The sequence below is a fragment of the Chiloscyllium plagiosum genome, unplaced genomic scaffold (genome assembly GCF_037043375.1).
Source record: "Chiloscyllium plagiosum isolate Xiang-an unplaced genomic scaffold, Cpla_swu_hap1 HiC_scaffold_13, whole genome shotgun sequence".
In the NCBI taxonomy this organism is placed as follows: Eukaryota; Metazoa; Chordata; class Chondrichthyes; order Orectolobiformes; family Hemiscylliidae; genus Chiloscyllium; species Chiloscyllium plagiosum.
This window is the reverse complement of record NW_028270151.1, coordinates 24,674,715-24,687,003: the sequence shown is the minus strand read 5'-3', so window position 1 is coordinate 24,687,003 and position 12,289 is coordinate 24,674,715. Positions and strand designations below refer to the sequence as shown.

General features: G+C 43.7%; 1 protein-coding gene across 2 annotated transcripts in view; it reads left to right on the top strand.

The window, feature by feature from the left end:
* Window positions 1–12,289, top strand: part of fndc3ba (fibronectin type III domain containing 3Ba) — a 352,878-nt gene that overhangs the window by 82,426 nt on the left and 258,163 nt on the right. For both annotated transcript variants that reach the window (XM_087993367.1, XM_043702595.2), the window contains exon 2: window positions 2,535–2,672. In XM_087993367.1, the coding sequence (XP_087849493.1) occupies window positions 2,558–2,672 (115 nt within the window). In that variant the 5' untranslated portion in view covers window positions 2,535–2,557. The remainder of the gene's footprint in view (window positions 1–2,534; window positions 2,673–12,289) is intronic.

Genomic DNA, 12,289 nt, shown 5'->3' with positions numbered 1-12,289 from the left:
AAACCCCTATAAAGGTTACCCCTCAGCCTCTGACACTCCAGGCACGGTGGTACAGTGGTTAGCACTGCTGCCTCACAGCGCCAGAGACCCGGGTTCAATTCCCGCCTCAGGTCTGTGTGGAGTTTGCACGTTCTCCTCGTGTCTGCGTGGGTTTCCTCCGGGTGCTCCGGTTTCCTCACACAGTCCAAAGATGTGCAGGTAAGGTGAATTGGCCATGCTAAATTGCCCGTAGTGTTAGGTAAGGGGTAAATGTAGGGGTATGGGTGGGTTGCGCTTCAGCGGGTCGGTGTGGACTTGTTGGGCCGAGGGCCTGTTTCCACACTGTAATCTAACCTAATCTAAATCCAGGGTATATAGCCCCAGTCTATTCAGCCTCTCCTATAGCTAAAACCCTCCAACCCTGACAACATCCTTTTAAATCTTTTCTGAACCCTTTCAAGTTTCAAAATATTCTTCCTATCGCAGGGTGACCAAAATTGCACGCAGAATTCCAAAAGTGGCCTAACCATTGTGCTGTAGAGCTGCAACTTGACCTCCCAACTCCTATACTCAATGCTCTGACCAGTAAATGCAAGCATACCAAATGTCTTCTTCACTATCCTATCTACCTGCGACTGCACTTTTCAGGAACTGTGAACCTGCACCCCAAGGTCTCTTGATTGCTACATCACTGGAGAAAGCCATTTGAACTATCCAACCTGTGCTGGCTATTTTAAGGTCTGGTCCCTGCCCTTTTCCCAGAATCAGGCACATTCTTTTCCAGTCAAATATTTATTGAATTCCTGCTGAAAAACCCACACTGAATCTGTTGCCATCATCATTTCAGACAAGTCCTCAACAAATTGCTGCATAAAAATAATGTTCCTTATCTCCCCTCTGGTTCTTGTACTAATAATTTTCAATCCATGATCTCTGGTTACTGACTGAGATTTGTTTTTTCCCCTATTTGCTCTATAACCCATACAAACTTGACAATTTTGAATTAAAATATTGTGATACTTGTTATATCTTCCAATGCGGTTCTTGAGTGTTTTCAAGGATCCAGACAATTGAAGCAGTTATTTGTCACCGCGTTGGGAATAGTGATTAGATGAACACCATAATCTACTTAACTAATCACTTTCTCTTCTGCCTCATCTCTCTTTGGGCTCCTTGTTAACATCTGCTACCCTGGAGGTTCACTGTCCTCTTCAGAGGCTGATGTGCCCATTGTTAGTACAGAAGGAGGGCTACCCTGGACAGAGCTGTTCAACTGGGGGCTCTCAGATGCATGCAATTCCCATGCAATTATCTGAAGAAGAGCAGAGCAGTCTCCGTAATGGTCTGGGCATTAACTACCCTTCAACATCACTAAAACTGGCCAATAACACATCGCTGCTTGTGGGAGTTAGCTGTGAGTAAATTGGTTGCCACATTTTGTTCATTGCAACAATGGTTGCACTTGGAAAATGACTTGGTTGTAAACACTTTGTTTCCCATAGTACCCTCATGTTATCCCAATGTACAATTTGAATTTATATTTTACATTTTGTTTTCAGAAGGGAAGGTACTTAACTTTAGTTTCATTTTTAGAGGTTTTATGAGCTTGATGCTAAGACATTTGGAAGCATGCTTTACACATGCATTTATGGTGGGGCTGTACAATGCTTGAGATGAAGAAATATTGGTTAGGGCATTGGAAAGAAATTGAGAAACAACAATATGAGACAGGGGTCCAGTGACACATGGACATAGGAAGTGTGTGTGTGTTGCATTGTGCTAACTGACTGCTAACTGAAGTGGGGAGTATTCCATCATAACGCTTGCACATTCCTTATAGATGGACAGGCTTTAGAGAATCAGGAGATGAGTAACTCGCTGTAGGATTCCTAGCCTCTCACCTGCTCATGTAGCCACAATATTTATCTGGACAAAAAGAGTAGTGTGAGTTTGAATCCTTTTCTGGGATTTGTGTGAAATCATTCCTACATTTATGTCGAGTGTAACACATTTCAGATAAATGTTTTGTTCATTGTGTGTTTAAAACCGCCCTGACAGATTTTTGTGACGTTCAGTAACTGCCCCCACAGTAAGAAAAAAATGTCAGGATGAATCAAGCCAGGTTTCACTCTGGGATGTAAGATTGGAAGATGTAAGAACAGAGGTAGGCCATTCAGCCCATTTAGTGAAATGATGGCTGATCTGATAATCCTCAGTTTCATTTTCCTGCCTTTTACTCTGCAACCATTTTCTTGCCCTTTTTTCCCTCAGTAATCTTTGGTTGACTTGCATTAATATCAGCTCAAATTATAACAACACAAAAGGTACTATAGAAATGCAGGTCTGAGGTTCTTTGGTTGTGGGATCTTGCTGTGCTGGAAATGGCTGCCCGTGTTGCCCCAGTGACAACAGTGGATACATTCCAGGAGTGTTCTTTTTTTGAAATGATCTATGCGTGATGTATTTTTGGCTCAATTCAGAGAGCTGTGATAAGATGCTATTAATAAAGCCAAGTCTGTCTTAAACGTCTCGTTCATTGTGTCTTTTGTTTGCAGGACGGCAGTGAGCTGAGAACCCAATGAATGTATGTCACAATGATGATGACAGATCAGATTCCCTTGGAGCTGCCACCTTTACTCAATGGGGAGCTCCCCATGATGCCTCACTTGGTGAATGGGGATGGGTCGCAACAGGTGAGTCATATGATTGTTTGGGGAGGACAGCAGGGAATTAGTGTCAGTTTAGCTGAGCTCAGGGAGCATGGGCACATATGGCCATCAGCTGTGACCACCCTTTATCACAATCTTTTGCCCTTAAAATGTTGCGTCTGGAACCAGGATTGTTCACTTTCAGCTGAGATGGAGCCTGTGGGTCTGGAGTCACATGTAGGTCAAACCGAGTAAAGATGGACATGAGGAGGTGGTGTCATCATGGTAATGTCACTGGATTAGTAATCTCAACGATGCTGTATGGACAAAGTGTTGAATCCCACAACAGCAGTTGCTGAATTCAAATTGAATTAATAAACCTGGAATTGAAAGCTAGTCATCACAGTAGCCATGAAACAATCATTGTTTGTTGGATGAGGCCATCTGGTTCATCAATATCCTCGTGGAGAAGGAAGACTGCCCATCTGACTATGTCTGTCCTTCATGTGACTCCAGACCCACAGCAATGCTGTTGATTCTTCACTATTCTAATAGTCCAGCGAGTCACTCAGTTCAATTGTAATTAGGAATGGCCAACAAATGTTGGCCCTGTCAGTTGGCACCCACATCCTGCAAAATAGAAAGAAAAAAAGTATTTGAGGTTGCAGTTTCAAGTCCCCCCCCGAAGGACATGAGCACCAAGACTTAAAGCTGACACTGCCAGTGAGTTCTGAGCGAGTGTTGCACTGTCAGATTTGTTGTCAAAGGATGCTCAACTGCGCCCTTGCCTGCACTCTCTGGTGGACATAAAATATTCCATGACATTATTTCAAAGAAGAGCAGAGATCTTCTCCTTTGTGCTGCAGGCCTTGATCAACACGCCATCTGGTTGTTTATCTCATTGGTCTGTCTGGGATCTTGCCATGCACAAATTTGTATTTTGCTGCATTGCATCAGTGATGAAAGTGTTACTTTACCAATTATAAAGGGCAGTGGGTTTGGTGATGCGGCTTGCATTTATATATCTGTTCATACATGTAAACATCCGAAGGTAATAGACGAATGTAGACTTTTATGCCTTTTGCCTTCAAGATCTTAATAGAAGTTTGTCTGATTCCCCGTCTCACTTTCTGATAGCTTGTCCAACAAACCTTTCCACGGAGCTTTGATATAGAATTCAACAGTGCAGTGTTTTAGGTAGATAGAGAAATGTATGAACAGGAGCAGGACAAGGCTTCCGATGCGGTACTGAGGGATTGTTACATTGTCAGAGTTGCCAGTCATTGCTTGAGACATTAGACAAAGGCTTCTGTCTGCCCTACTGAGTGGATTAGCAAGATATCAGAGCGACTGGAATAGGGACTCAGGAATACCTCCCACTGATCTATCCAATTTGTATCCCTCAATCAATGCATCACCAATACTGATTATTGTAAAAGCCTATCTGATTCACCAATATTTTTTGTGAAGGAAATCTGCCATCCTTACTCGGTCTGGTCTACATGTGACTCCAGACCTACAGCAATGTGGTTATCTCTTAACTGTCCTCTGAAATAACCAAGTATTCAGTTCAAGAGCAAATAGGAATGGACAACACATACTAACCTTGTCGGTGATGCCTACATCCTGTGAAAGCATTTTGACAAAGAATTAACCATAAAAAAGGTTTATCTGGCCATTATGACATTACTGTTTGTGGGTGTCTGGTGTGTATAAATTGACCACTATGTTTACTGTAGTAGAAGAGTGATTACACTTCTGTAAAGGGCTTTATTGGCTTAAAATGTCCTGGTAACATCCTGAGGATGTGAACAGTGCTTTATAAATGGAGGTTTTTGTTTGTCTGTTCTCTTTTGTTAGAGGGAGGGTGGAAGAACAAGGTTTGATGAGGGAGAGAGAGGGAGGAATGCAAACCGAGGAATGCCACAAGCTGCCAGAGCTCCAAATTGTTTCAAGCAATGATCTAGTGGTGCTGGTATTTCCCAGTGTTGCTTGCAGCACTGATCCGCAGATATTTGCCACAGGGATCCTGAACTGTTTCAATGTCAAGTTAGTGTCTCGGCAGACATGCAGTAACTCCTCACCTCCTGCCTGTGTGCTTGCTGTGTGCTTGTGAAACTGGTTTCCAAACGTCTTTGCCAGAACATCTGGCTGTGTCTGTTGGAACTTTGATCTTTTTGCTTAGAATACTGAGTGACATTTCAGTCCAGGGGACAGCGGGAGGAGCGTGGTGACATGCTTATTCATTTCAATCATTGCAAAGCTGTTATGGGGGCTGGGGTGAGGGGTGTGTTGGGAAACCAGACTCTTCCACTCGCTGGTGTTATATCGTGGCTCACTAATCATCGCAGGCAAAGCCTCTCACTGAGCTCGACTTCCTCAAGAGAGGTATTGAATTCACCAGAGCTCCTTGTTTACTGTTCACATACACATTAACACTTCCTCCCCCGCCCTCATGAGGAATAGAGCTCCTTCCCATGGATTGCTGGAGCAGGTTGAGCATCATGTAGACTTCTCATAGAATCCTTACAATGCAGATACAGACCATTCAGCCCTTGATCCTCTGGAGTGCATCTCACCAAAACTCACCCCACCCCGTATTTCCCATGGTTGATTCACCTAGACTGCACATCCCTGGGTAATTCAGCACTGACAATCCACTTCACCTGCATATGTTTGGACTGTGGGAGGGAACTGGAACACCCTGGTTTAAACTCACGCAGACATGGGGAGAATGTGCAAACTCCACACAGACAGTCACCTGAGGCTGGAATTGAACCTGGGGTCATTAGTGATGTAAGGCAGCAGTGCAAACCACTTTTTGACATTGGTGTCCACTCTGACTCCCTGCATCCAGTGAGGTTCTTGGTGCCCACACTGAGGGAGCGCTGCATGGTTGGAGGTATCCACTTCAAAAAAAGACGTCACTTGTCCACACCCAAATGGGTTTGAAAAATTTCACAGCCCTTATTTCAAAGCAGAGATGGGGTGGGGACAGTGGCTGTTCTCCCAAGACTCCTGTCAATGTTTAAATGCTCATCAGACACAGCTGATCTGTTCCGTTAAAGTTTATGGAGCTTGCTGTGTTCATTAGCTGCTGTGTTTCCGATGTTATAACAGGGATGATACTTAAGATAAGTAGTTCATTGTCTATAGAGTACTTCAGGAGAAAGTGAGGTCTGCAGATGCTGGAGATCAGAGCTGAAAATGTGTTGCTGGAAGAGCGCAGCAGGTCAGGCAGCATCCAGGGAACAGGAGAATCGACGTTTCGGGCATAAGCCCTTCTTCAGGAATGAGGAAAGTTTGTCCAGCAGGCTAAGATAAAAGGTAGGGAGGAGGGACTTGGGGGAGGGGCGTCGGAAATGTGATAGGTGGAAAGAGGTCAAGGTGAGGGTGATAGGTCAGACTGGGGTGGGGGCGGAGAGGTCAGGAAGAAGATTGCAGGTTAGGGAGGCAGTGCAGAATTCGATGGATTTGACTGAGACAAGGTGGGGGGAGGGGAAATGAGGAAACTGGTGAAATCCGAGTTCATCCCTTGTGGTTGGAGGGTTCCTAGGCGGAAGATGAGGTACTTCAGTGCAACCTGAACTTATAAAGGGTGCGACAGAAATGCAAGTTATAGAGTCATAGAGATGTACAGCACAGAAACAGACCCTTCAGTCCAACTTGTCCATGTTGATCAGATATCTTAAATTAATCTAGTCCTATTTGCCAACACTTGGCCCATATCCCTCTAAACCCTTCCTATTCATATACCCATCCTGATGTTTTTTAACTGTTGCAATTGTACCAGCCTCTACCATCTCCTCTGGCAGCTCATTCCATGCACATACCACCCACTGTGTGAAAATGTTGCACCTTAGGTCCCTTTTATATCTTTCCCCACTCACCCAAACCTATGCCCTCTAGTTCTGGACTTCCCCACCCCAGGGAAAAGACCTTGTCCATTTATCCTGTCCACGCCCCTCATGATCCTATAAACCTCTGTATGGTTAACCGTCAGTCTCCCACGTTCCAGGGAAAACAGCCCCAGACTATTCAGCCACTCTTTATAGCTCAAACCCTCCGAACCTGGCCTCCTGGGTCAGCTGTGAATTTCGCTGTTTGTTAACTTTTCTTAGACATACTCCAATGACCAGAAATACTTGAACTCAAACAGCAAAGCCTATGGCTGTGCAGATTCACTGCTGTCTCAGACACGTTTGCTTCCCTGACAAAACTACAGAAAGGTCCCCCATATCTGAGACAGTTCACATGGTCTTTTGTGTATAGATTTGTGTTGGTCTGACTACCACCACTAAAACTAAATAACTTGTTTTAATTTTCAACTTAATGTTAACAACGTACCTCTGACTGCATCGACTTTTGACTGGGTTAGTGTTCCATAGGTAGCTGACACCTCAACAAATATTAATGCATGAACTTAGATCATGAGTATTAATAGCCATTCAACTGCAAGAGACATTACATTCAAGCCTGATTGAAGATTGAGGCTAAGAGATCTCTTACATTTATCGGAGCGGTGGAGAGGAGGAGGGCCTCCATTTAGATTCCAATCCAAGGCCGAGGACCTCCAACTGTGCCTCATTCCCTTGGTACTGCATTACAATTGTCAACCTGGATTTTCTGGTCAAACCTCTGGAAGGGTCTTGTACCCAAAGACCTGGAACCCTGAGGCCCGAATGCAGAGCAGTGAGCTGGTAGAATTTGATGCCGTATCAAAACGAGGGCCTGTCTGTCCTTGCCAAAGAACATCAAAAAAATCCCATGGCATTGTTTTGAAGAACTGTGAAGGAGTTTGCTAATTTTACTTTCACCAACACCGTTAAAGCAGATAACTGTGGTCATTATCGCATTGCTGTTTGAGGGAGCTTGCGATGTGGAAATCAGCAGCTGTGTTTCCTGCATTGTATCAATGTATTCCACGTTTCAAAAAAAGTATTTAATGAGCTGGAAAGCAGTTTGGAGGTTATGGAGGGGTGCGTGGTGGCTCAGAGATTGGCACGGCGGCCTCACAGTGCTGTGGACCCGGGTTCGACTCCAGCCTCAGGTGACTGCCTGTGTGGAGTTTGCACATTTTCCCCGTGTCTGCCTGAGTACTCCGATTTCCTCCTGCAGTCCAAAGATGTGCAAATTAGGTGGATTGGCCATGCTAAATTCCCACAGTGTTCAGGGATGTGTAAGTTAGGTGGATTTTCTCATGGAAAGGCATGGTTACTGGGATGGGGTTGGGGAGAATCTGGGTCGGATGCTCTTCGGAGGGTTGGTGTGGACTCGATGGGCCAAATAGCCAGCTTCCCCAATGTAGTGATTCTATGAAAGGTGATATATAAATGCAAGTCTCTCTTAGCCTCTTTTTCTGTATTTTATTTTTCTCAAGAAGACCACAGTTATGTGAGCTCTGTGGTCAGCAGGAAAGCCTCACTGCAAGACCCCCCCATCACATCAGGCAGTCACTAACAAGCAGGCCAAGTTGACAAGGATTAAATTCCTGTAACGACGACCGACTGAAAACATGATGAGTTTTCCCACAGCGAGATGGTGATACACTGGGTCTGCCAGGCTAGTCATTGGTGGGTGCTAATTTGAGAGCCCCACAGTGGCTGCAGACATGGAAAGTTCTTCTGTCAGTGGCTGTGCACCTCAGGGAGCTGTTTGGACTGATGCAATACATTATGGTTCTGGGTTTTACTCACTGTCACTGTGTTTTACATCAGAGGGCAGAGAACTAGCTTTGAGAGATCACACAGCCCAAGACGTTCAAGGGAAGAGTTATTTGCTTTCTATGACCTGCAGGCCCTGTTACTGCTGTTGTTCAAATATAACTTCCGAATAGCATTCTCACACAGATCTTATTCTGCTTTCGACATCTCTTTTCAATATTTACGTTTAAGTACGCAGAAGGTTAAACAACAGAATCATACTTGCCCCATCTAGGAAAGTAACAGAATGTGGTTAGATATAGAGCAAAGCTGCCTCTACATTATCTCCATCAAATGCTCTCAGGACAGGGATACTTTGGGGTTAGATAGTGAAGCTTCCTCTGCTGTTTGGAAACTAAATTAAAGCTCTCTTGACTCGAAATACTAAGTGAGTATTTTGCATCAGTGTTTACTGTAGAGAAGGATTTGGAAGCTAGACAATGTGTGGAAATAAATAGCAACATCTTGGAAAATGTCCATATGACAGAGGAGGAGATGGTGGACGTCTTAAAACGCTTAAAGATGGATAAATCCCCAGGATCAGATCAGGTATACCTTTGAACTCTGTGGGAAGCTAGGAAAGTGATTGCTGGGCCACTTGCTAAGATATTTATCTCATTGATAGTCACAGGTGAGGTGCTGGAAGACTGGAGAATGGCTAATGTGGTGCCACTGTTTAAGAAAAGTGGTAAGGAGAAGCCAGCAAGCTAGAGACCAGTGATCCTGACCTCAGTGGTGGGCAAGTTGTTGGAGGAGACCCTGAGGGACGAGATTTACATGTATTTGGAAAGGCAAAGAATGATTAGGGATAGTCAACATGGCTTTGTACGTTGGAAATCATGTCTTACTAACAATTCTGTTTTTTGAAGAAGTAAAGAAGAGAATTTATGAAGACAGAACAGTGGACGTGATCTGGGTTCCACATGGTAGACTGATTAGCAAGTTTAGATCACATGGAATACAGGGAGAACTAAATGTTTGGATACAGAACTGGCTTGAATGCAGGCAGTCAATCAATGTAACATTTTGGAAATAGAACCAGTCTGACTCAAGATTGGGATACAGACAGACTCTAATCTCACAAGATATCACCTTTTCTTAATAAAACCTTCCTATCTCGAGAATGTGACTTAAAAGAAGTTCTGGGATTTCCATATTAATGAACCAAAATCTGCAACCCATTCTAAAAGATGAAAGACTGAACAGTAATCTAGGTTTGTTTAATATATTGTTTCAGTTGCACGACACTTTTACTATAAATTGTGGGTCTTATGGTCCTGCTCCATAACTACCTGATGAAGGAGCAGTGCTCCGAAAGCTAGCACTTCCAATTAAACCTGTTGGACTATAACCTGGTGTTGTGTGATTTTTAACTTTGAAGTTAGAGGGGGTTTGTTTTTCAGACTGGAGGCCTGTGACCAGTGGTGCACCACAAAGATCGGTGCTGGGTCCACTGCTTTTTATCATTTATGTAAATGATTTGGATGTGAACATAGGAGGTACAGTTAGTAAGTTTGCAGACGCTACCAAATTTGGAAGTGTAGTGGACAGCAAAGAAGGTTACCTCTGAGAATGATGGGATCTTGAAGAGATGTGCCGATGGACCAAGGAGTGGCAGATGGAGTTTAATGTAGATAAATGTGAGGTGCTGCATTTTGGAAAGGTAAATTCAGGCAGAACTTACACACCTTAATGGTAAGGTCCTGGGAAGTGCTGCTGAACAAAGAGACCTTGGAGTGCAGGTTTATAGTTGCTTGAAAGTAGAGTTGCAGGTACACAGGAGAGTGAAGAAGGCATTTGGTATGCTTTCCTTTATTGGTCAGTGCATTGAGTACAGGAGTTGGGAGGTCATGTTGCAGCTGTACAGGACATTGGTTAAGCCATATTTGGAATACTGTGTTCAGTTCTCGTCTCCCTGCTGTAGGAAAGATGCTATGCAACTTGAAAGGGTTCAGAAAAGATTTACAAGGATGTTGCTGGGGTTGGAGGGTGTGAGCTATAGGGAGAAGCTGAGTAGGCTGGAACTATTTTCCCTGGCGGGTCAGAGGCTAAGAAGTGACTGTATAGAAGTTTGTAAAATTGTGAGGGACATAGATAGAGTGAATAGCCAAGTCTTTTCCCCAGGGTAGCAGGATCCAAAACCGGACAGCATAGGCTTAAGGTGTGAAGAGGGATCTAAGCGGCAACTTTTTCACCCAAAGGAATGAGCTGCCAGAGGAAGTCGTGGAGGCTGGTACAATTTCAACATTTAAAAGGCATCTGGATGGGTATATGAATAGAAAGGGATTAGGGAGGGATGGGCCAAATGCTAGCAAATGGGACTGGATTAATTTAGGGTATCTGGTCAGCATGGACAAGTTGGACCGAAGGGTCTGTTTCCGTGCTATACATCTCGATGACTGTATGAGTCCTGAGGGACATAGATAAGGTGAAAAGCAAGAGTATTTTCCCGAGGGTGGGGGAGTCCAAAACTAAAGGACATATTTTTAAGGTGAGAGGAGAAAGTTTTAAAAGGGACATGAGGGGCAACGTTTTTATGCACAGAGTGTGTGGAATGAACTGCCAGAGGAAGTGGTGGATGCAGGTACAGTTTCAACATTTAAAAGACATTTGGACAGGTACATGAATAGGAGAGGTTTAGAGGGATATGGGCCAAATGCAGGCAAGTGGGGATTAGTCTAGTTTCGGAACATTGTCAACATGGACTTGTTGGACCAAAGGGTCTGTTTCCGTGCTGTATTTTAGTATGGCTCTTTTCAGTTGATCGTAAAGTTACCTGTACACTATCACCATCAAACATTCCCTGGATACATACAGCATGGGGCTAGATACATAGTAATGCTCCATGTACACTGACCTCAACAATCACTCCCCAGACAGGAACAGCATCACCTTATATACAGAGTAAAGCTATCTCTACCCTATCTCTCTCAAACATTCCCAGGATTGCATGGTGTGACATACACAGTAAATCTCTCTCTACATTGTCCCCAGCAAACACCCCCAGGACAGATACAGTGTGAGCAAGATACAGAGTAAAGCTTGAAGAGTGTTTGATTAAATTGTGGTGGGGAAAGCATTGAGACATTTGACCTCAATGCAATGCCTAAATGAACAGAACATTGTATGGAGTAGTGTAGAGGGAATGAGAGAGAGTATCACTAGGCTAAAGGCCTGAGAATGAGATAATTTAGAGTGTTACTATGGCAACAGGAAAGGGAGCGGTAACTGCTGATTTTTCAGGAGTATGTCTCAGCAGTTATGTTATTAATGTCTAATACGATTGTACCTCTTATTCAGTCTCTATGGCTGAACAAGACCCAAATTATTCTGTACTACTTATTTTTGGTGTTACATCAGGTCATTATGTCTAGCTTCTAGGCAACAACTCTTTCACCAGCAAAGCAAAATAGGGATCCACTAGATTTTATTTACATAACTGAAGAGTTTTTTTCAACAAAACCTAGCATTGGAGCTAAACTTTTAGAGATTTGTGGCATTTTTATTATGAATTAACATAGCTGTTGAGATTGGGAAGTTATATATTTGACTGCAAGGCTAAAGCCTAACGCCTGGTGATGAAACTACGACTCCCAGCATGCCTTACAAAGCATCCAGACAACTTACCATGGCAACTAACAGTCTCTACAACAATGACATGATGTGAGTCAGGTTGCCAAGTAACTAATGGAACCAAAGCAGCCAAAGGTCACAGAAGCAAAAAAAGCATCTTGGCATTAGATGATGAGGGTGGAATATTCGGGTTGCCACTTATCCTCCAGGATTGTGCTGCTGTTTCCTTGGGCAGAACTGTGAGGAAATCTTGGAGAAAATAATCATCTGGGACCTTAAGTATTGGGGTTTCAACCTTGTACTCCAATTGAAAACATTCATTCATGATAGTGTCAGCGAGAATAACAAATACATTTATTTCCCACCTTTAAACATAGTGACATGTTC